The sequence below is a fragment of the Rhineura floridana genome, chromosome 8 (genome assembly GCF_030035675.1).
Source record: "Rhineura floridana isolate rRhiFlo1 chromosome 8, rRhiFlo1.hap2, whole genome shotgun sequence".
Classification (NCBI taxonomy): Eukaryota; Metazoa; Chordata; class Lepidosauria; order Squamata; family Rhineuridae; genus Rhineura; species Rhineura floridana.
In genome coordinates, this window is record NC_084487.1 from 51,414,589 (window position 1) to 51,440,226 (window position 25,638).

The 25,638-nt window shown below is 42.4% G+C and overlaps 1 protein-coding gene across 9 annotated transcripts in view; it reads right to left on the minus strand.

Moving 5' to 3' along the window:
• Positions 1-25,638, minus strand: part of CNOT4 (CCR4-NOT transcription complex subunit 4) — a 101,426-nt gene that overhangs the window by 25,315 nt on the left and 50,473 nt on the right. For all 9 annotated transcript variants that reach the window (XM_061639458.1, XM_061639456.1, XM_061639459.1 and 6 more), the window contains 3 exons: positions 14,934-14,991; positions 14,313-14,562; positions 12,062-12,559 (listed from right to left, as the gene is read on the minus strand). In XM_061639458.1, the coding sequence (XP_061495442.1) occupies positions 12,062-12,559; positions 14,313-14,562; positions 14,934-14,991 (806 nt within the window). The remainder of the gene's footprint in view (positions 1-12,061; positions 12,560-14,312; positions 14,563-14,933; positions 14,992-25,638) is intronic.

Here is a 25,638-nt window from a genome sequence, read left to right on the forward strand (position 1 = left end):
GGTTATATAAATGGAACATGGACTACAGTAAGCAGAACACACACTTTAGCTTTGCTTCTTCCTACTGGGAAGCAATCAAATTTTTATTTTAGGCCTTATTGCTGACATTTGATAGATTAAAAACGAGTGTTGTCTCAATTAACATCACTACCTGCTGGTAACCAGGTTCACTAGCTAGATCCATACAAAGGCTCTGCTGTAACACCTTAAAGTTTAGGGCTTACTTTTGAGTTGCAACACCCCCCAAATGACAGGATCTACTGACAGGTATTGCCACAATCATAAGCTATGGACAAATACATTCCAACAAATAAATGTGTTCTGCGCGAGGAAACATCAAACTAGTAGGTGAGAATAAAGTATCTTGATTCTTTAGCTCATATGAGGACAATTTGTCTGAACACAGTAACTTCTCTGAAGCAATACGGTTAATAGTAGAATTAGGGCACAATCCAACTCACCTTTCCATCAGGCTGGGGCGAGTTGGATGCTGAGGATCCCTGGCTGCGCCGGCCTCTGCCAGCAACAGCCCTCCGCTGCAGCTGAGCCATGGCACTGCTGGGGGTCCAGCCCAAAGGTCACTCTGGTTCGATGTGTGAGGGATACAGCTGAACTGGGAGGCTTGGAATCTCCAGAAATTTCTAAGTGATCATTAGAAGAAAGCGAGGCTACTGAATGGGATTTTTCTGCCCCCAGTTCTGAAAATAGTAGCCCCACTGCACCTAAAGTTACTCCTGTGAAATCTACTGTGGTGAGTGTGATCCAGCCAGTACTGGGACAAGGGAAGGGGGAGGGACAGAGTAGTCAGTCCCCTGAAACTGCTCTGTATGCTTGATTCAATCAGGACAAGCTGAATGGTCCCAGGCTCTATTTGGAGAAACTATATCAATTATGTAAAATTAGCTGGCCACAGAGACAGGTGGTCAGAAATAATGAGTGTTGCCTGTCATCTGGTGAAGCCAGAACAGATTTTAAAGGGAATCAAGTATACTGTCACTCCGTATGGTCAGCAGCCGTTGCTTGTGGATGTGGCTAAAGTACACTTTCACTATCAAGGATGGGAAGGTGAACACCAAGTGATTCTTCATGATAATGCACCTGATTTTGGGTCAGTGCTTGTGGGTAATGATGTTTCTTATTGCAGTTATTTACATAAATCAAGAAATCCTATGAATGCCATTACCTGAAGTCAAAGACTAAGCCGAGAGAGAGGGCGAAACGAGTGATTTACAGCTAGATTGCTCTTCAGCAAAATAATTTGTTCCCATAGCAAAACCTGCAGAGAATGTCTCAAAGGAAGAAGCTTCGGTGTGTCCAGAGGGGGGAGAGCTGGGTGAAAATGCTACTGAACAGCTGCAGCTTTTATCTGCTACTCCTCAAGAATTCCAGAGAGCCCTACTGGAGGATGCCAGCTTAGAGCAATGCCGTAAGTTAACTGAGAATGCTCCAGCTTCTCTGTCTAAGACCGATAAGTTACTCTTTTTCTGGGACAATGCACTGTTGTGCCAAGCGTTCGTTCCTCAAAGTAGCTCTCTGGAGTGGGCTCCCACAAAACAGCTGGTTGTGCCAAGTTCGTATAGAGCTGCCGTGTTACAGATGGCCCATGATTCTGCCTGGTCTGGCCACATGGGAATAAAATGTACTCTAGCCAGAGTTACCCAGTGTTTCTACTGACCATTGGTGGCTAACAGGGCTGTGGAGTCGGAACACCAAACCTTTGACTCTGACTCCTCTATTTTTCTACTGTCCGACCTGAACTTACAAGATCTGAGCAGAATGGTTCATGACAGATGCTCTTGGAGGTCGCTGATTCATAGGGTCGCCATAAGTCGTAATCGAAGGCACACAACAACAACATATTAGCTAGTAATAACAAATTTTGTTGTTGTTCTGTAGCAACTTCAGTTTGTTCCTCAGTTCCAGCAGTGTGCTCTTCAATTTCAAACATTCCTATATCTCTGAAGTGTTCTTCTAGCTGTTGGTCACCTTTGTTATCTGCATTCATTAGTTTAATTGTACTTAGCATGTTTGAAGCATTGTCAGTTACAATACAAAGAACCTGGAGAAACTCGCTGGTGTGATGAGCTTCTGTGTCTTTTACTGACAGTGTCTTGGTAACTATTTCATTCTTGTCACAAACAAATTGGACATTGATGGCAAAATAGTTCACTCTGTGGCATGTGCAGGCATCCATTTTAGGCAATACAAAGCATCCCTTGAGAGTTTTTTTACGTTCTTCCTTTTGGGTTAAGGGCTTCTTCAATCACTATTTTTCTAATACTATCTCTTTCCAGAGAAACACCATGTTTGCGGGACATTTCTTGTTATAATATTTTTGACCTGCATTGACTATCCTACACATTTTGCTGAAGCTGTTCCCCTGTCTAGTATTACTGCCACAAACATTGCAAGGGATCTCTTGGGATTTTTTTCTCGTCAGGGGTGCCCTAAGACTATACTCTCAGATCAAGGCTTTGGGATCGTGGCTAAGCTGACCCAGAAGCTGTGGGAGATTGCTGGCACTGAACACCTTACATTTGTTGCTGCTTGCCACCAAACCAATGGACTGTGTGAAAGACTGAATTTAACTATCAACTGCATGTTAAAGACTTATGTGATGAAGCATCCAGCTGACTGGGACTTAGCTCTGCCTTATCTGATGCTTGCTTATAGAGACGCCCTTCAAGAAAGTATTGGATTCACCCCAATCAACTGGTCTATGGGAGAGACCTGGTTGGACTTCTTTCTTTGTTAAAGGTGGAGTGGGAGAGGAAATTAGAGTCTATCCCTGTTCCAGCAAAAGTTGCAGAACACTCTGAAGGATGTGCTCGAAGTGGCCCATGATAACTTGGGAGAGGCACAATAGCAACAAAAGGCTTTGTATGACTCTCAAGCCAAAGTTCAGCAATTTGCTGTAGGAAGTGAGGTTCTAGTTCTGAAAGCATTAATAGGCCCCAAGTTATCTGGCAAGGCCCTCTAGTGGTCAAGGTCCAACTAAGTGCTACAAATTATTTGCTGGCTTATCCTAACTCTTCCAAGCCATCCAGAGTGTTTCATGTCAATATGATGAAACTGTATTTGTCCAGAAACAATCTACTATTGGCCTATACTGCTGCAAAGGAGAATGCAGAGGGCTTTGTGGACTTACTAGCTGAGAGTCAGCAGGTGTGTGTGTATGTGTGTGTGTGGTTCTGAGGCCTTCCTGCCTGACAACTTGTCATATGAGCAGCGTTCCCAACTGTTTAAAGTTTTGGCAGAGTTTCAGGCCTTGTAGTCCTGGCAGGACTTATTTAGCCACTCATTCTGTTATTATTGGGGACCACCCACCTATCCAGTCGCAGCCTTATCGTGTTACTGGACCACATACAGAGGTGGTGGAAAAGGAGATCCAGGCTATGCTGGAGCTTGGAGTTATTGAGCCTTCAACTAGTCCCTGGTCTTCACCTATTGTTCTAAGTGGCCAAGAAAGAGGCTAATGAGGTTCACTTCTGTGTGTACTATAGACAGCTCAACCAGATTGACTCAAGCGGATCCATATCCTTTGCCTAGAATGGACCATTTGATTGAGCATGTGGACTCTGGACTTGACCAAAGGTTATTGGCAGGTGCCTCTGGATGAGGATGCTGCCTTGAAGTCTGCCTTTGTAACTCATCTGGGACTGTTCGATTTACAGTCTTGCCATTCGGATTGCTAAATGGACCTGGATCCTTCCAGAGATTCATGAACACCATGCTCAATGGACTGAATGAATTTGCATGTGCTTATTTGGATGACATTGCTATTTTCAGTTCAGACTGGGATTCTAATGTTCAGCACTTGCGTACTGTGTTTCAGAGACTTCAGAAAGCTGGCCTCACAGTTAAAGCTCAAAGTGTCAATTTAGGTTGGGGAGGTGGTTTACCTGGGACATCGTTGGGGGGGGGGAGGAAGTGTAAAACCTCTGGATGCTAAAATTGAGGCTATACAGAATTGGCATGTGCCTCACACTAAAATGCAAGTCCAGTGTTTGCCCTTCTTTTCAGCAGTTTGGCTGCACCCCTGACTGATCTTTGTAAAAAGCACCAGCCCACTCAAGTTCAGTGGTCTGATAGTAAACAGTAAATCTTTATTAATACGGTCGAAGACCAGCAATAAAACAATATCCTATAATACATACATTTAACTAAAATGAACAGAGTTTTGTTTGATTTAAGATATTTTAAAACTATCAAATTATAAAACACCATGTGGGACCAGCAAGGTGCGTTGCTTTATTACTGCAGCACAATATCTTGCAACTGGGAATGTAACAGAAGGGTCAACATCTGCTAAAAGATATTTTGTATATAATGCAGTCTCGGCCTGGGATTCGTTGGAGAAGAGGAGTAATAAATCGCTGTCTTAACTCATTGTAAAACTCACAATTTAACAGGACATGGTCAATGTTTTCTAAAGAGCCACTGCCACATGGGCAGACACGCTCTAGGAGTGGTATTTTTTGATATTTGCCGTTTAATAAGGTAGAGGGTAGAACATTGTATTTGGCCTTTGTGAATGCTTTTCTTATTCTATAGTCCACTAAGATCTTCAAGTGATTTGCAGGCATATAGGGCGAGCTACGTGGTTCCCCAATTATATTAATATGTCTAAAAGAGCGTTGGTTTTGTATTTCCGTATCCAGAATTCTTTTGGTAATTAATAAATTAGCTTGTTGGAATCCCATAGAAAGGAGAAAGGGCGGGGATAGGCCTAAAGATGTGAGTTTTAGTACTAAGGAATTTCTCCACTCCGAATGGAAGGAGTCAGTAAGTACTAAAGGAGCCAGTCCCACCGGAAAAAACACTAATTTTAACCAAAATTTTAATTTAAGGATCCATATACGTGCTTCCAATGTTGGAAGACCAGCTTCCAGGCGTAAGATGTTATTTGATACACAAGATGGAACTCCTAAGATGGATCTAAGAAATTTTGTTTGTACTGTTTCTAATAAGGAGAAGTCTGTACGTGCGCTAGCCTGGGTACCATATAGTAGTTGTGGGACAATTTTGGAGGTAAATACTTTTAAGACTGATAGAATATGTTGGCCACCCTTAGTATAATAGAAAGAAAGAAGGGCATTTACACTTCTTTGGGCAGTTATCCGAGCACATTTGGCCTGAGCTTGCCAGTTACCTGATGAGTGTAACACTATGCCAAGATATTTATAGATAGTTACTTGGTCTATAGCATTACCCTCCAGATTCCATCGGTGTTTTGTGCGTTTTTTGGTAAAAACCATCACCTTGGTCTTTTCATAGTTGATTACCAATGCCTCAGTCTTACAGTGATTACTAAGAGCTGAAAGGAGACGCCGAAGACCGACTGGTGAAAGAGAGACTAACACAGCGTCATCAGCATATAACAGTGTTGAAATTGGCCTATTTGAGAGCGTAGGATGGTGGGAAGGAATTTTTGCAAGGCTTTTAATTAAGGCATTCACATAAAAATTGAATAGCGTTGGAGCTAATATGCAGCCTTGTTTTACTCCATTTGTCATTGGAATATGCCCCGTTAAATTACCAGCACTATTATATCTGATGCGAACATAAGTATTTGAATAAAGGGTACGTATAAGTAATAACAGTCTCTTATCAATATTTGCAGATTCTAATTTAGCCCACAGTTTGTCTCTGGGGATAAGGTCAAATGCAGATTTGAAATCTATAAAAGCTGCATATAACCCCCCCCGCCCGGGCGCTTTGAGTATTTGTCTATTAGATCTTTTAAAACAAGTAGGTGGTCAAGTGTAGAACGATTTACCCTAAACCCAGCTTGTTCATCTTCAAGTATATTTTCCTGCTCAAGCCAGAATTGGAGTTTTGCTAGGAGGTGCTTAGCATATAATTTGCTGATCACACTCAACAGACTTATGGGTCTGTAGTTCGATGGATCAGCTCTATTTCCTCTCTTAAATATTGGAACAATAATAGCTAAGCCCCAATCATCAGGGATGATGGTTGTCTGGTCTATACTCGTAAAGAGTGTAGCTAATATAGGTGCCCAAGTGGTCTGATATGTGCCAACAGGCTTCTGATGCTTTAAAGGCCTTGTTAATCAATTATCCAGTTTTGAAAGCTCCTTTTGTCCAAACTGATTCTTCAGATTTTGGAACTGGAGCTGCCTTGATGCAAGCTGATGCAGTTGGAGATTTGCACCGTTGCTTATCTCAGCAAGAAACTTTTGCCCCGGGAACAGAATTTAGCTACTATCGGAAAAAAGTGCCTAGCAATTTGGTGTGCCTTAAATAAATTACACTGCTACCTTTGGGGGCAACATTTTCAGTTGTAGACTGCCATTCACTATTGTGCTGGTTCTCTAAGATGAAAAACTCCAATCAGAAGTTGTTAAGGTGGAGTTTGGCTTTGCAGGATTTTGATTTTACTGTCACACACATCAAAGGACGAGACAATGTTGTTGCTGATAGCTTGTCTCGGGCCTATGCTCCAGATGACTGATTTTACAGCTCTGTTGACCTGGGTTTTGGATTTTTGGACCTGATTTTGGATTGACCCCATTTTATTTTAATTAATATTTTATTCACTTTTAAAAGTCCTTTTTAGACTTTTCTATGTGTATTTTATGGGTCATTTTTTTCTCTTTTAAGACTTTTTCTTTTGAAACAATGCTTTTCTAAGGCTTTAACTAAAGAAGGAGCCTGATACGCTTGGGGAATGCGTACAAATATTTCCTTTTAATATTGAAATATTTTAAGGTTTTTCTTTTCCTTTTGTTTATTGTTGGTTTATTTTTCTACCTGTTTTGGCCAATGATGAAACAGAGGTATTTGAACCTCTGATTTCATCTCCTTGAAGGAGGAACTTGTCAAGAACAGCTGGTTTCTAAAATGGATCTGAGGCAAGGAACTGTGGGAGGAAACATCCTGCCTGAAATGGGGCCTCTGAGAAGGCCATGAGATTGCAGTTCTCACAGCTGAAGCAAGTTAATTAGGCTACAAGCAAGAACATCTGCTTGTACATCTCTGGGGAGATGTGGAACCATGAAGTTATTTTGCTGTTTATCTCTATTGTAAGTATAAATGAGGCTAGACAGTTTTGTTATTTTTGTCTGTGACTGTAACTCTCTGTATTTTACCTGGCCCTGAGGGGTGTGGGTTTTAAGGAACTATTTTGCTGCTACACTTGTGCACTTATATTTTATTCAATAAAGTTACTTCTTATTTACCAGTGTGCATTCATTGCAGGTCTATTTCTGGCACTTTGGGATTCCTCTTGGCCCAGAGTGGGTGACCAGCATTAAGGGGTGATGGCAGTCTATCTACCTTGCAGGGTTGTTGTTGGTTTACTCAGCCCTGATAAGGGAGGCACGGGTGTCTTGCAAGGATCAATTGCCCTGGGTTTGGGAATTGAGTCCTGGGACTGAACTGGAGGCAGAGGTTCATGTGAGGAACATTCCCACGAGGCATGGGAATCCTGCAAGTGAGCATGGTGAGTGTGGGAATTTGTTGGAACCCTGCATCTTCTGTGCTGTCTTGAACTTTTTGCGCTGATCTTGAACTCCTGAATTTTGTCTCCTGCTCCTAGCTTGTCTAGTTCCATCATGCCATCGCCTAGTAAGAGCTTTGGGGCTACAATAACTCTTTGCATTCTGCTCACTCTTTTCTGTTACTTTGCTTCAATAAAGATCTCTTCCTTACTTCCAAGCAACAGCCTGTCATCGTGGTTTGGGCAGCAATCAAGGATAGACAGGTAAAGATCCTGGTGTCTAATGAGGCCTAATGTATAACCGATGTCTTTGATGGAAAATACACGATGGTACCAGAGCAAAGCTAACTGCCTTTAGATGTCCAAAGGATATGATGGCATCCCGTTACTGGAGGCAATGACATACAAGTGTATTGTGGCTATAACAATGTCCTCTTTAAACATCAAACCCTGCACATAGCCTTGTGGTGATATGCCAAACTCAGTGTAAGCTAAAAGACCATGAGAATCTGATGATTTACCCATCTTATGTAAGTGAAGACCAGGTTCATCTCTAACCTGTTAACAGGCAGCCATTCCATCTGAGGTTGTTGAAGTGCAGTAAAGCAATCTCACATTAAAGTAAGAGTTACAAATTGATACAAAATGCATGTGAAAGTTGCTTTGAGAGCTAAAAGGTGACTAACATATTCCCTTTTCCATCCTCATCCCTTTTTCCTTTTGTGTAGCCTAAGGACAGGGATTGCCTTGTTTGTTATCAATTTTATGCAAGGTGCTCTAAATCCCTTTTTGGCTGAAAAATGGGCTACAAATGCTTTAAGCAAGTAAATAATTAAAAAAACCAGGTAGCTCTAATCACACTTGGGTACAAATACATAATAAAAATTAACAAAAAACCCTAGTACTGTGAATTAATGATTCCCTTGATAGAAAAGATGCATTCAAGTTCAATAATGAAGTCACATCAGATTCTAAACTGGAGAGTTCCACTGTGGTGAATTGTGGGTGTGATGCCTTTTAATACTTTCTGGAGTAGCTCATACATTTAGCAAAAGCCAGGGATGATAGAACAGTGGAAGAGTTTACAAACACAATCAGAAGAGTGTGACATTGTTACTCATTCTCTTAAAGGCTTTTGATACCATTGACCATCATATCTTCAGAGACTGACTGCCTGGGATGGGTACCAGAGGCACTGTATTACAGTGGTTTCGTTCCTAGTTGTGGTGTCAAGTCCAGAGGACTATTTTGTCCTCAACGTTATTTGTCTATGTGAAACCAATGGAAGTGGTCATTAGGCGGTTTGGTGCATGAAGTCATCAGTGCGCTGATGACATTCAACTTTATTGCTCCAGAACATCAGAATCAGAAGAGCTGTGCAAGCCCTGGATCAGAGCCTGAATGGAGTGATGGTCTGAAGGAGGGGCAATAAACTGAGCATGAATTCTGAGAGGAGGAGGCTTTGTGGGCAGGTGGTTCCCATGTCCAGAAGATATGACAATTGCTTGTTCTGGATAGGGTTGCACTCCCTCTGAAGGAGAAAGTATGTCACTTGGGGGTAACTTCTGGATACATCTTAGTCATGATGTGGCTAGGAGTGCTTTTTACCAGCATTGGCTGGTATGCCAGCTATGGCTGTATCTGGATTGGGATAACCTGGCGAAGACTAGATTATTGCAATGTGCACTACATGCCTCAGCCCTGATCCAAAAGCTCCAGCTAGCTCAGAATGCAGCAGCTAGACTGCTGATGGGGCAGATGGTCAACAGCATGTAACATGATTGCTAAAATATCTGTACGAACTGCCCAAATGTTACCAGCCCAGGTTGTAGGTTCTTGTATTAATATACAAAGTCCTGAACAAGATGGGTTCACGATATCTTAAGGACTGCCTAATATCCCAGCTTGATCACTATGATCATCTGTAGGAGTGCTTTTAGTTGTCCCCTGCATTTCAGAAGCCCAGCTGGCTTCCACTAGAAGTCAGGCATCTAGTGTTGCCAGTTCCACACTGTAGAATATTCTTCTAGCACAGGTTTGGCAGGCATCCTCGCTCCTAATCTTCAGACTTCTCTTGAAGAGACTTTTTTTGTGTTGACAGTGCTATTCTGTGTTTTAAGCTTTTAAGATGAGCCAGACATTTTTGTGATTATTCTGTATTGTTTTTAATGATATTTTATCTCTTTTGTAAAATGCCCTGGGATTTTCTATGAGAGGTGGTCTATAAATATTTTTAGAAATAAAATAAATAATATGGCACAGAATGAAACTGAGAGTTCAGTTCACGTACTATGCAACTCACCAATATAAAATTTAACAGCAAATTAAAAAAAATTCCTTTTACAGACCCTGATATAGCATATAAAAACCCCACACTAATAAAACAATGCAACTGCTCCATCAGCACATAATAGTAATGAAACACTGTAAAGCTATCAGTATTTTACTCAGACTTATGGCTCCTAATTGTACAATGGTTTAATTCAGATAACAAACCCAACATATTCAGTACTGCTGAAAACAATCACACAGTTGCTTTAAGTCCACTGGAAAATACGGTTCCTTTGAAAGAAATCAATACATTACTCAAACATTTGTAAAGCTATCCTAACGGAAACCTACTTTTAGCTTTCTTACCTTGATGCCAAAGCAGTGAAGTCTGATATCCATCATTTGGAAATATAAGATATAGTTTAGAAAGAGATATGTACCTTATAAGCTATCCTAAAAATCAAGGAAGATTTTTCATCTAAACAAGGTAATAAATTCAGGAGATTGATAGGGCAAATTCTTTCATATATCCTTCCTCAGAAAGATGGAAACTGTCAGAGATGACATACCTACCATCAATGACTTTTAGAAAATATGCTGACTGGCATTTAAGGACATCTGTTTTCTCCCAAAATGGGCAGCATAAAAAAAAAATCAAACAGGAACATATTCCACAGTTACAGAGTGCCATGACATTTCCGCCAGGAAGTTAAGTCAAGGTAATGTGCAGAAAATTAAGATATTAAAAGCTGCCAGAATGCCCATTAGATACAATGATTTCAGCATTCAAATGTCCTGAATGCAGCAAGGAATGGTAACTAGTCACAACTTGCAAGTTGCCCTTGAAGCTTTTGCTCAGGATTACTAAATTAGAAAATCCCAGGTTTCTCCTTTTTAGATAAACTTTTGGCATGCATGCAGAAAGAGGTAAAAGCTTTTCAGCGCATATCTCCAAGTCAGACTCACAGTCAAGACTAAAGTGCCAAAGAAATATTTTTGCAACCAGAATGAAGAGACAGATGTTGTGACAACGTTACAGGTCTTATGATAAACTGCAACTTCTATGAATGGCCAGATTACTTACAGAAGCACTCAGAAAGAAAGAGGTGACTTTATAAATGATTTAAACGACAATGTGAATAAAAAAACCAAGAACTGTTATAGCAGTCAAGAAAAACAAAACAAAGGAAAAACAGGTTACAGCAAAATAAATAAATGAGTTATTTCCAAGCCACACTATCCACACAGTTCAAGATATGATCTGTTCAAGAAGAGAACCACTACAAGTTAAGATGGAAGGAAATGTTACTTGATGTTTGATCTAAAATCCAAAAGATATGATCATGAAGTGATGCTTGCTATGATGTGGTCAGTTCTCCAACCCTCTCCCTGCTACGTAACAATAATGCCATTTGGAGTCTAATGCTACAAGAACAGAGGGCTAAGGGATTAGCTTTCTAACTGCACGATAAAATGACCCATATAGGTGGCAGTTGGCTTCCCATAGTGGATCACAAAGAATATTTCTGCACCATTTTACATTCACTGGCTCATCAATACAAGATTTCAGATACAATTGAGGATGCTAGAGTTCAAGCGTCAAGGGCGAGAAAATGTATTACATTGGTGTCACTCTCATAAAATCCCAGCGAAGTTCAACTGGTGCCTACGTTGCTGTCTGTTAGACACCAGACTAAGACAGTTTATTTCTCTCAGAATTTTTAAATGAAATGATTTTATTTTATTTTGAAGATTTGAGGGAAAAGGAAATGACATTTTAAACATGGTAACTGAGTTATCCACTCTGCTAACTTTGTAATTTTAATTATATAATTGTTGTAAATAAATGCATTATAAATTTTTATTTTGAACCACCCTGGAATATATTGTATGAAGGGCAGTATACAAATACCTTAAATAAATAAAAATTAGCTTCTTCCTGCCATATATGCCAAACCTAATGGACTGGGACTCAAGGATTCACATTTTTTCAAATGTTAAAATGTAGTCCACTTCTTCAAATAAGAAAAATATAAATGTAAAATAAAAATCAAATCCACAACGTGATCAACGCTGTCAATGCAAATGATTAAATCACTTTTGAAATAAGAGTGATTGGACATAGAATACTCCACCTTCCTTGTAAAGCTCATTATTATAAGGCTAAATACCAAGCTAAACATTTATTCTCCAACATGCATAAAAACATGTTCCTAACATGATAGACATGATCATTCCAGGACCAAGTATCAAGTATCTCATCTCGCAACTCTGATTTAGAGAAGCAGAAGTCATGAAGGAAGTTCATTGATTGTCTCAGTGCACTTACCTGCTATAGGGATCCCTCCTAGACCTGTGCTGTGTTGTGGTGGGAGGTTTAAGTCCAAGAAATTACTATTTGAAGAGGGATTTGCTGTGTGGTTCAAGTGCATGATGTTATTGCGTGGGAAGGCCATCCAAGGATAGCGAGCGGCTTGGCCTGGAAAACTGAAGGAGTTGTAAACTGCTCGATGCTGTTGAAACTGCGGGAACCTCTGTGGCAAGACTGAAAATGTGCTATTGAGAGAGTTGGCATTTGTGGGAGCAGCAGGATGCAGAAATCCAGAGCCTGACCCTTTGGCGGTTGTAGTGTGTGGGGAAGGGTTCTGGAGAGACGTGGGTGAGAGGGAAGGTTGGTCTTGGACCGACAGTTCCTTCTCGATCAGGTCTGCTAAGGCTTTGCGGGTGATATCAAAGGGATCAAACCCCAAGTCATCTTCTTGCTGTTTGGAAGAGCCAAATCCAAACGCCGCTTGCCAGTCTGTAGAGGAGGATACTGGGATGGTTTCTGCGGAATTTAAAAAAAGGTTGTTTAATACAAACCTGGGTGTTTTTTAGGCTTTCAAATAATTGCTTATCCTCATGATTAAGGTAGCCTTCCTCAGCCTGGTGACCTCCAGATGTTTTGATCTATAATTCTCATCAATCCTGATAGTCCAAAACATCTGCAGGGCACCAGGTTGGGGAAGGCTACTCTAGGAAATTGGTTTTTAGCTTAGGGCTTAACAATCTATATTTCTTTGGTAACCCCAAATAAAATTTTTCCATACTTTACGTCAAAAGTATACCTGAAAAACATTTGGGATGTAATTCAAAAGCCACTGTCTAGGACAGCCTTTCCCAACCAGTGTGCCTCCAGATGTTGTTGGACCACAATTCCCATCTTTCCTGACTATTGGCAATGCTGGCTGAGGCTGATGGGAGTTGTGGTCCAACAACATCTGGAGGCACACTGGTTGGGAAAGGCTGGTCTAGGAAGTAAGCTCCATTGAAAGTAAAGAGACTTACTTCTGAGTATGCATGTATAGGATTGCTCTGTTAGTTGGGATTAACTGTGGATCCCTGCCATGAACCTAAAGGGTATTGAATATCTGCTGCTGCATAATATGCGAAGGAGATTCTAAAGGTGTAGTACAGACAATAAATTTCCTGTAGCACTCTTCATTAAGGATAGCTTATCTGCACAGCTGACTAAAGTGTTTATTTTTATTTTAACCAACAGAAAAAGTATTTAATACAATTCAGTGGAAGTACTATGAAATCAATATTCTTTAAGTTCTAGTTAACAAGAAATCAATCTGAACTCAGCTATACTGATAAAGAAGCATTTTAAAATTTCGAAACAGTCTTAGGGTTGGATCCTAGGAACCATAAATGCTCAAAGAAGGGGACTTTCATACTCTGAAGACAAAACGTGTAGCAAAAACACTTGAACCAAGCAGATTTTATCAGCTTTTAAAAATGCTCTTGATAAAACGTTTTTTCAAAATATGTTGGGAACTGTATTCATTTGTGCAGCTTTCATATTCTTCTCCCCCCCAAAAGCTATAAATTGATCCTCTATTTGTGAATGTCACATTCCCATCTCACCCTCCGCAATGCAGAGGTGGGTAGGCTGTGGGCACCTACTGGGAAGAGGGGAAATAGCTGAAAAAACTGGAAGAGGCACCCTGCAGTTTTTAGGATCCAGCCCTTTGAATTTCCCATCCAGCTTTTGTAACACATGCAGTGACGCTTTTAAAAAGTGTAAGAAATCACTGTTTCACTTCATATATTACTTGCTAGAAGCTAAATAATTCTAAAGATGTCCTCTGCAAAGAAACATAATTGAGTGGTTCAGTTCCTAATGAAAATCTTTGTAGTATTGCTATAGAATTAAATAAATCACTGCTTGTAATTATACACAAAATATTATTCTCAACTGAAGTGCTCATTACATACATACAATCACAAAACAAGGTTTTACATTAAATATGATTTATCTAAGTTTTTCTTTATTCTGAACACAAAATCTACATTTCTGTAAGACAGTTTACTACCACCTATGAAAAGGGTATGGCAGTTCCCAGACAGGCTTTGCAAAATATTTTTCAGGGCCTTTGCTAACTAATTGTAATGTATTCACAAGTTCTTTAAACTGGAGCAGTACTGAACACCATAATCAAGTTCATACCAAATTTTAAGTAAAAATAAGAGCCCGAATATGTTATCTCAAGCTATTATGTAAAAGGATCATGTAATTAATACTAGGTTCTATATACCTGATGTGAAGAGGCTCTGTGGCTCTGGTGCCATGGGCCAGTCATTGGAAGTCTGTGGGGAGCTGGGAAATGGTGGGAGTCCACTTGGAATAGGATTGGGGTGCCGGAAGTTGTCCGAGAAGAGAGACTGTGACTCTGTTATAGCCCCTTCAAAGGGAGACCGTGCACTGTGATTGGATGAATTGATAGGGATGACTGAATTGGATTTTGATAAGCCAGGTGGTGGTGAAGGCGTGTCACTATTTGATATCTAAGAAGAAAAGAAGGTGTGTCACTATTAAATGTCTAAGAGGAAAAGAACAATATATTCTTTTCTAAGCTATGTTTCAGTGGTATAGATGCGAGACAATTTTACAATGATACAGTAAAACATTTTTTTTCTTTTAACAACTATTTGGTTTTTAGAAAAAAGCATGCGTTTGCACACCTATTATAAAGTTAGAATCAAGCAACAAGCTTATGGAGCTGACAAGTAGTAGGAAGGTACAGTTAAGATTATGGCACAAAAATATTATGATACAATGGCAGCTAGGGCATACTGAAACACACACTATAGTCTTACTGCAAATATATGTGTATTCAGTTTATAAGAGTTAAGTAGCATCAGTTCTCAAATCTCACCTGTTGCGAGTTATCACAATTTCCGATACTGAGAGAATCTGAAGGTTTGTCGATAGGGCTAGAGAAAAAAGAAAAACAATCAGGCAAATATAAAAGACCCAAAATCAGCCTGGTGGCCAGAACTGCAGGGATAAAAATTAACATCTTTTAAATTAGTTTATGGAGATGAGTTCCATCTTGCACATTAGTTTAAGATTAGTTCCATCTTGCACATTCTGCTTAACTGTTACTCAGTGCAACAAAACTCAAATTTGAAACAACCTGCTCTTAGATGCAAAACAACCCCAAGATTGTCTATACCCCTATTATCAACCCCCAACATTAATTTGATGCCAATGCAACAGGTCTAATAACTAATAAAAGCTTTGTGCTCACGGTGAGATTGACGGAGCCTGGAGAACTCCCATATTTTGATTAAGTACACTCAAGTAGGAGTGAGACAAAGGAGAGAGAAGAGGCAAGAAGAAGAAAGATAAAAGAGCACGTAAATGGACAAATCTCCACCAAACAGCTCAGCACAGCAGAAATGCTTACTCTTCCTCTATGCCACTTCGGTTTCAAGCCAATGGGAATTGTGCAGCAACCTCTGACTTAAATGCAGCTGAACCTCCAGCTGCTCATGTGTACACTCACTCATCCAAAATTAGAACAGCAGAGCAACAGGAAGATCAAGGGAAGGGCAGGACCAGAGTTGGGATGAGATTGTAAGTTACAAAAACTAGGAAGACAATGAGTTGAGGAAGGAATGGTGACAGCAGGAGAAGGAGAGATACCAGATCGGGTGCTAACCAGGGCTGTAGAGTCGGAGTCGGAGTATGTCCACACAATCTGTAATATTAAGTAAAGCTATCATTTGGCACACAAAGAAATCAAGATGCTGAAAAAATAATAGCCTGACATGGCAGTTCAACTGAACATTGGAACCTGTCACCATCTTGCTGACAAATGTAGTGGGTGATACAGTAAGTCCCTGGACATGAACTGATGGACAAATGCAAATATTTAGAAAAAATGTGCTTATTATGTGACTTTAAGACTGAAAGCATCTCAAAGTCAGCGTTCAAAACATTTTGGTCACATAGTTACACAAATGCAACTCAACATCCTTTTGTTCCAAAAGCAGTTTTCTGTCCGAAAGTAGCGACACTGAGCTTTCTTAATGGCTCACTTGTTTACCAAGGTCTTGTATTGTCACTATAAGCTCTTGTTAAAAAAACTGAACAAAATCCTAGTTTATAAAAATCTACTTTGGACAATAATACTCATCTCCATCTTCCAAGGAACAAACACGAATTCAGTCTCAAATAAGCTTAACAAAAACACATAGCCTGCCAACCATAACAACTGGCAAACCTACCTTTAAACTGCAATTACGGAAGGAGAAGGTCTGTGAAAGATATAACTATCGGAAGATAAAGGTATCAGTCAAATTTAGCTGTCTCTAAAAGAGAACCTGCTCTCTATTCAAAGCCAATAATGCAAGACAACCCTTGCTACACGACTGTAAGAATATGCTCCAGATAAATATTAAACCAACAGTACCATGACAAATCAGCTAACAAGAACTGGCCACAGAGATTTCCTTAAGTCTCAGTGAGGATGGAATGGGTTTCAAAGTGCTCTTTTTTAGCCATCTGCACTCTTACAACCCGTATAAACCACTGGTTTTCAATGTTTAAATCTGGAGGGGGGAAGAGTGAAAGAGAAAAAAGGGGAAAACCAAGCAACGTCTCTAACTGAATGAATACCACATGCTTACCCAGAACAAATTCAGATACAAGCTTAATAAAGCACATTTTCATATAAGGCTGCAGAAGTGTATCTGATTCAACAGTTCAGACACACCTCCCTTTGCAGTAGCTCTTAACACAAAACTGCCAGTTTTCCGCCTCTTATAGATATTTTCTGCCACATTACACAAACACAATTTATTTATTTATTTATTTATTATTTAATTTATATCCCACCTTTCCTTCCAGCAGGAGCCCAGGGTGGCAAACAAAAGCAGTAAAAACACTTTAAAACATCATAAAAACAGACCTTAAATACATTAAAACAAAACAACTTTTAAAAAATGCAATACAATCTAAAATCATACAAAGTCAAGTCAAATGAAAATCTACAAAAGCAGAAATCATGAATAAAATCAAATTGTATTCTTAAATTAACACATAAGTTTCATATGTTTTATTTAAACTAGATTAGCCAACAACTAGATGGATTTTCATTATCTAAGCCATACTGGTAACTTTTCATGAACTGAGTTAGCCATCTCAAGAGAGACTTAAATCTGCTCATTCCGGGATTCAACCCAAAGTGAGAGGGTCACAGGCTATCTTCACAGTTTGTGTCCTGTGGGTAATTACAGAGTAGTGATTTGTATAAATCTCAGGTTTTATGAAAATGTGCAAAGGTAAGATAGGGAGAAATTGTGATACTTAAAACTAAACAAGAACCAAAGAATTAAATGTCACCAGTGTTCAAATCTCTTCTCCCAAGTTCTAAATGTCATTACCCCATTTTACTGGTATATTTTCCCTTTCACTGTGAGAAGTAATATTCACAAACATCTTTAATTTTCTTCTGCTAAAACAATCTAATTTTGCAGTTCTTGCTTATTGAAAATAATTGCTTAGAGCGCTTCGTTTTCAGAACAGTGAAATTTTACCTACTAACTTTAATTAATTTGTGGTTTAAGAGTCCTCCTGTAGTAGTTACCCATTCCATGGGCCAGTTAGGCAGAGAGAACTGAGGAATCTCACGACATGAATTAAATGGTGGTGTCAGGCAGAGGGCTTTTTTTGTTAGGCACTGGAAAATATTTGGGGGCAAGACGGCCTATACAAAAGGGACAGGTTTCACTTGGAACAGGATGGAAACAGACTGTTGGTGCTTAAAATAAAAAAGGATAGAATGAAAATACTTATGATTCTCCAAATGGAAGAGTAGAAAGTGCAGGGGGACATTCAAAGAGGCTGAAGTGCCACAGTTTAAAATGCACGTGTCAGACATTTGGAGAGCAACACTGAATGGACAGAACAAAACCTGGTGGAATAGAGAGAACCAGTGCAACACTTACTTCTGGATATAAACCTTATGGGAAGCATAGGAAAGAATGTACTGGAGGTGGTGTTCCTCCATATAACAAAGACAACAGAGTCTTGGATGCCTCCACAGAATCGCTGTGGATAGCGATACCAGAGTCCAAAAGTAATTTAGTACTGGGGATGTACTATTGCCCCCTGAACAAAATGGCCAGGGTGATTTTGAGAAGGAGAATGAAATCAAGGAGACACACAATGGAGGAAATGTTCTAGTATTTCAATTACACTCGCATAGTCTGAGTAAATGCACATTCCAATCACAACAAAGAGGCAAAAAATCAAGATACCCAAAATGACTCTGCCTTTGAACAGTTGGTCATAGAACTTACCAGAGAGGCGGTGCCCCTGGCCTTAAGTAAAACCTAGGACCTCATGCAAGATGACAGCGCTGTTGAATCAAATGGGAACAATGACCATACCACTATCAAGTGCAACATATATGTAAATGGTCAAATTAGCAAGAAAGTCCAATACAGTCATAACTAACTTCAAAAGAGGAAACTTCCCCAAAAGTGGGGATTGGTAAAAAGTTGGAAGATAAAGTCACGAAGGTCTAATCTCTCCAAAATGCTTGAAGTGTCATTCAAAACCAAAAGAATAGAAGCTTGGCTAGAATGTATACCACAGATCAAGAAAGGTACCACCAAAATCAAAAGAAAGCCAGCATAGCTAATGATCAGAGTCAAAAAATGTATTAAAAGCAAGTTGTCCTTCAGAAAATGGACCATTGGTCTCACCTGAAGGGTGATTTTCATAGGAGGAATCCCATCATGTTGGATTATAGCTCGTCCTATTGTCCGAAGGCAAGAATGTTTCTGAAGTCAAGACTAGGGCGTCAAGACCCTCCCACTCTCCAGTTCATTCGCAGCGAGTCTAAGAGATATATCTAAACATGCCGGAGAAAAAACCAACGGGCCTACCAGCAAGAATATAACATAATAGTAACATTCAAAATAAATGACTCTAACGTAGCGAAAACAGTAATAAAAGTCGCGACTTCACTAGTAAATTAAAATGTAATATAATATAATATAAGATACTATAATATAATATAATAATGTAACTGTAATATATAAACCATCCCAAAAATATCTAGGTATCCTCCAATTGGGAGGGTCATGATGGGATTCCTCCTATGAAAATCACCCTTCAGGTGAGACCAATGGTCCATTTTCCATAGGAGGAATGCCATCATGTTGGATGTACCAAAGCAGCCTATAACAGGGAGGGACCACCCACATCCTAATCGTCATTAAGAACCTGTTGCAACACTCGTCTGCCAAAGGAGGCATCGGCAGAGGCATAACGATCTATTTTATAATGCCTTATAAACGAGTGTGGAGTAGACCAAACAGCAGCTCTACAAATATCAGCATCAGGAGCGTTGGTAGCAAAAGCAGCCGAAGTGGCTGCTGACCTAGTGAAATGAGCTGTGATACTAGGCGGAACTGGGAGCTTAAGGGACTCATAGGCTAAGGTAATACATGCACGCAACCAGCGGGATAAGGAGGAATTAGCTACTTTATGCCCCATAGACCTTGGATGAAAGGATACAAACAAAGACTCGGTTCATCGTATCTCCTGGGTCCTGGACGGGTAGGTCTTGAGAGCCCTCCGGACATCCAACGAATGCCATGCCTTCTCGAGAGGATGGGTAGGATTCGGACAAAATGAAGGAAGAATAATGTCCTGGTTGCAGTGGAAAACTGAATTGACCTTGGGACGGAAGGAAGGATCAGTTTTCAGCACAACACAGTCCTTGTGAAAGACACAGAGATGGCGAGCAGAAGACAATGCGCCCAGTTCCGAAACTCGTCTCGCAGAAGTGATCGCGATCAGGAACAGGACCTTGAATGACAACAGACGTGTAAAGGCACAGTCCTGAGGGGCTCAAACAGAGGGCGTTGTAAAGCCTGCAGCACCTTTGACAAACTCCATGAGGGAAAACGGTGGACTACAGCCGGTGAACGTAGAGTAGTGCCTTTGAGGAAGCGTTTGATGAACGGATGTGAGGCAATAGGGGCACCAGTGGAGGGCACTGAGAGAATGGACGACAGAGTGGACGCATGTGGACGCCATGTGTTGAATCTGAGTCCCATCATGAGGCCCCTATGAAGATATTGCAGCACCTGTGTATTGTAGCCTGTGAAGGATCGAGGTGCTGAATCTGACACCACCTGGAAAGTGCCACCCAAGTATGTTGATAAATACGAGCAGTGGATGGTCTTCTCGAGGCAAAAATAATGTCAATTACAGCATCAGACAGGCCAGCCGATCTCAAATGTCCCCGTTCAAAAGCCACACTGCTACCTTGAGCCAATTGGGATCCTGATGCAATATTGGACCCTGGGATAAGAGGTCTGGCCTGACTGGGAGCGTCCATGGATCCGTCACTGACATGGCAAGGAGATCCGAGAACCACAGTCGACGGGGCCAATATGGAGCTATCAGAACCAGTTTGGCCCTCTCGCGCCGCGCCTTCCTCAAGGTTCTGGCTAACAGTGGTATTGGAGGGAAGGCATACAATAGGCCATCCAGCCACGGTAGTGATAGGGCATCCACCGCTTCCGCTGTCATGTCCAGGTATCGTGCGAAGTACCTGGGTAGCTGGCAATTGCAACTGGAGGCAAAGAGGTCGACTGAGAAGGCGCCGAAATGACGCTGGAGGAGATGGAAAACGGTCGGATGAAGCTTCCATTCTCCTGGAAAGACCTGTTGTCTGCTAAGCCAGTCTGCTGTCACATTCCAAATTCCTCTGAGATGTTCTGCTTGCAAGGATTGCAGATGTTGTTCTGCCCAGTCGAATATGAGGGAAGACAGGTTCTGCAGAGGTCGGGACCTGGTGCCTCCCTGTCTGTTTAAATGAGATCTGGCACACGTGTTGTCCGTTCGAATGAGGACATGGTCCAAGTGGAAAAGAGACTGAAAATGAAGTACAGCTAAGTGGACAGCCTTTAGTTCCAGCCAACTGATGCCTCGAGTTTGCTCTGCTGTGTTTCAAACTCCCTGAACTAACTGGGAGTTGCAGTGGGCTCCCCAGCCAAGGAGACTGGCATCTGTGGTAATGACAGTCCTGTGGGGTTCTCTGAATGGAGTGCCCTGGGTGAGATGTTGTACCCTTGTCCACCAGCGGAATGACAAGCGCAGTGTGGGACTCAAGGGGATTGCTCGATGATTTGAGCTGGCAATGTCGTGTTGGAACGGTAGCAAGGCCCACTGTAGCTGGCGAGTATGAGCTCGAGTCCATGGCGCAATATGGATGGTGGACACCAACATTCCGAGAGCCCTGGTGAGAAGCATGATGTCTGCAGATGTTTTGTGCATCAGAGATCTTGTGATGTCTGTGATAGCAGTTATGTGAACTGGTGACAGGAACACAGTCGCTTGCAGGGTGTCCAACATTGCACCTAGATGCTGTAGACGTTGGGTTGGTTGTAGATGGCTTTTGTCGAAGTTAACTAGCCAACCGTGGGCCTCTACCCTGGAAACGTCTATTCCAGCCTCCTCTGGAGAAGCGGAAATCATATGTTGGGAACTCGCGGCCTCGTCCCCCGGGCCGCGTTCCTCGAAAGGGCTGAGACGTGCGATACGAAGCGAAACGTCTAAAAGGTCTGCGCTCGATGTTTCTGACGGTGGCCAAGACAGGCTTTCGAGTGTCCTTAGGGTCAACAAGCACTGCCTTTAGTGCCTCCTCGCCGAAAAGTAATGACCCGGCATAAGGTGCCCGTGATAGATTAACTCTGGCAGTAGAGTCGGCCTGCCTGTGACGAAGCCAACAACTTCGGGCAACAACTTGAGGCCCCATGGCGCGTGCTCCTAGCTGATTCGCGTCCAAGGTGGCGTCGGCCACGAAAGCAACTGTTTTGCGCAATTTTATAAGCGATCTGCACAGAAAAACAGGATCTGGACTGGGATCTTCGATGAGGTCATCCAACCACATAATCGCTGCCCTGGTGAAAATAGAGGCTGATGTAGATGCACGCATAGAAAAGGCGGTGGCCTCATGAGTCTTGCGTAAGGCAAAGTCCAGTCTCCACTCAGTGGCATCCTTTAAATGAGATTCTCCTTTCCTTGGCAAGAGGGATCTGGAAACTAAGCTGGAAATTGGCTCGTCTATGCCAGGGACGGCCCGTTTGGTAGTAAAGTCCGGGGCCAAAGGATAAAGTCTGTCCGCAATGTTATTAAATCGGCATGCTTGTAGAGGGTGAGACCATTCGTCCTTGGCCAGTTTAGCGAAGGGATCTGGCACAGGAATGTAGTTTTCTGCTGGAGTGGGGGATTTCAAGACCCTGGTCCCCTTTAAAGCGGGAATGGCAGCTGCAGTTGGAGTGGGATCGAAGAGGCGATAGGATGTATCTTGCTCATGTTCCGAATGGTCACTCCAGTCGTCTCCTTCATCTTGCAGCGCAAATGCGGACTCCTCCACACAAGAGACGTCATCAACAAACCTGCCCCTGGCCATGTCACACGGATTTGGAGAACATGAAGGATTCGTCTCACTGTGTACAAATTGGTCCCCGCTGTGTTGAGGGATAGCGGAAACTTGTGATGGTGACTGTCTCTGAGTGAGAAACGACAGCATGCCCTAGAAGGTGTGAAATGAACTCATGGGACAGCTGCAGTCCCGGAGATGTAGACAGTTGCTCTTGGATAGGTGGAAGTGCGGACGGCCCTACAGGTAGTGAAGAAGAATAAGCCCCGGGTTGGGTGACCGTTGGCTGTTCAGGAAAACCCGGAAAGTCCTCCCCCTCAGAGGAAGCAGCAGGAGAATGAAAGAGGGTAGGTAGCTGTGCACGGGTTGACCCCTCTGGAACTGGAACAGAGACATAGCAAGACCGCTTGGTTGTGCTGTGGCTGGAAAGATGTTTAGTTTTGGCAACTGCTTTAGCATGCTTATGTTTGACCGCCTTAGGTGGTTTAGGCTTGGTCGTCTGTTTTGTCTCTGGCTGTTGTTTCGGCATGGTTGCCTGGGTTGTCTCTGGCTGTTCTGCCATCATATATATATTAAGGGTAGCAGTACACTGCCACGATGGGGCAGAATGCACAGACCCGAACAGGCTCAGTACACAGCACACGACTGGGGCAGAATGCACTGGCTGATGGCTAAGTACACTGCCACGATGGGGCAGAATGTACACTATGAACAGCCAGAATGCACGTCCAGATATCTTGGCACAGTATCCGCAGGTGTGGTACATTATGGGGCAGAATGTAATATTTGCACAGCTTTGCACAGTATCAACAGCTCTGGTACACGGCCACGGATGGGGCAGAATGTACAGTTCAAATAGCTTTGCGTGGTATCAATAGACTTGGTACACGGCCACAGGTGGGGCAGAACATACAGTTCAAACAGCTTTGTATAGTATCAACAGCCTTGGTACACGGCCACGGATGGGGCAGAATGTACAGTTCAAACGGGTTTGTATATTATCAACAGCCTTGGTACACGGCCACGGATGGGGCAGAATGTACAGTTCAAACAGCCTGGTACAGTATCAACAGCCTTGGTACACGGCCATGGATGGGGCAGAATGTACAGTTCAAACAGCTTTGCATAATATCAACAGCCTTGGTACGCGGCCATGGATGGGGCAGAATGTACAGTTCAGACAGCCTTGTAAGGTATCAACAGCCCTGGTACACGGCCACGGATGGGGCAGAATGTACAGTTCAAACAGCTTTGCATAATATCAACAGCCTTGGTACCCGGCCACGGATGGGGCAGAATGTACAGTTCAGACAGCCTTGTGCAAAGCAAGTGCAGTAGCAATAGTCTTGATGAAACAGTCACAGTGAGATTGTACTGGTTCAGATAGTTGCAGTAATCAAACTGTTGCCAGAGCTAGCAGCAGTAGCAGATTTAATAAAGGAATCTGTGAAGAACAATAGGATCCTATCTGCAACACACACACAAAGGTAGATCACACTGTGGGAGCTGACTGAGAGCCTGGGCTCTGCTATCCACAGCCCTTGTAAAAGAGACCCCCCTTTGCAGTACTGAAGAGAGACAAACAAAATAGCGCCCGCGAAAAGAGCAGGGAAAATTGGCCAATCAGAAAGGTTTGTGGAGATGAAGAAGCAATGGCGGTCCCCGGGGAACACTAGCGAGCCGAACAAACGGCTTCCAAAAATAAAAAAGGCGCTCTGGAGCCGCGGGGCTGAGAAGCGCGATCGCGGCTATAAAAGCCAGGAAGAAAGTTTGCCACAGACGGAAGATGGAGCAAAACATCCCCTAGTAATTGGGGAGAGCCAGGGACACTGGGAGCAAGCCACAGCCGCAGCCTGCTAGCAACTGTCGCAGCGAGATTTAAATTGCCGCAAAACGATCCGGGGGAGGCGAGGCAGTCCAACCAGAAAGGGACATTGATAGTATGGAGAGCCGCAGTCACAGGCTCTGAGGGAAAAACGCCGTGAAAATAGGCTGCAATAGAACGCAATCGCGGCTGTATAAGGTATGCAGGGAAGCCTCCGTCAAGGAGGCAGAGCAGCCAGGGAACTCCCCGAGCAGGAAGAAAGATCGGCAAACAGGCAAGCCGCAGCCGCGGTCTGCAGAGACCGTCCCGGCAAGGTATTAAACGCCGCGGACGAGTCGGGGAAGGCAAAGAGCAGTAAAAGCTGGCTCCTGGCGGGGGAGATTGAAAGTGCCGCCCCTGAAAAAAGCCAAAGACAAAAGGAAGCCACAGCAGCAGGCTCCCGATCGTCAGGGCACGAAAAGGGTGGCTGAGCAGGCTAGGAAAAAACGCAGCTCCTGGTTAAGGCTGCGTCTGCCACTGAGGGAGAGAGACCGCAGCTGCGATCTCTCTAAACCGTTGTAAGCTTTGTCTTGGGAAGAAAAACACCCGGGCAAGGGGGAACCTCCCCAAGGAAATCCCCAGGAATGACACACAAACAGTAGTAAAAGACAAGACAGAGGAAAGGGAACAACGTGAAATAAACACACAAAGCTCCACACTCTGTCACACAAAACTTATCTAGTCACTAGCTTTAGATCTTGCGCGGACGAAGGCAAGAATGAACTGGAGAGTGGGAGGGGCTTGACGCCCTAGTCTTGACTTCAGAAACATTCTTGCCTTCGGATGATAGGACGAGCTATAATCCAATATGATGGCAAAAAGGTACATAAACTTTGACAAAAGAAATGCAAAAGAAATTTTAAAAATTCAAGGCTCACACTGCTAAAAATGAAGTCCAAGAATAAAATCAAATGTAAAATTGCCAATCTCCTAACAAAAGTATGTAACTTGTCCCTAAGATTATTCTCCATACCAGAGGACTGGAAAGTAGCCAGTGCAACATCAGTTTTTAAAAAGGAATCCAGAGGGGATCTGGGAAATCACAGGCAGGTTAGTATCTATTCTGGGAAAACTAGTGGACAGGATTAAAAACTGAATTACCAAACATATAGAATAAGTCTGGTTAAAGCAGAACCAGTGTGACTTCTGCAAGGGTACATCCAGTCTCACTAACTCATTAAAGTTCTTTGAGAGTCAGCAAACAGACAGAGATGATCCAAGTCCCTCACCTGAGTAAGCTTAGCAGTCATGGGATAAGAGGACAGGTTTTTATGGATACGTAACTGGTGAAGGAACAAGGAAAAG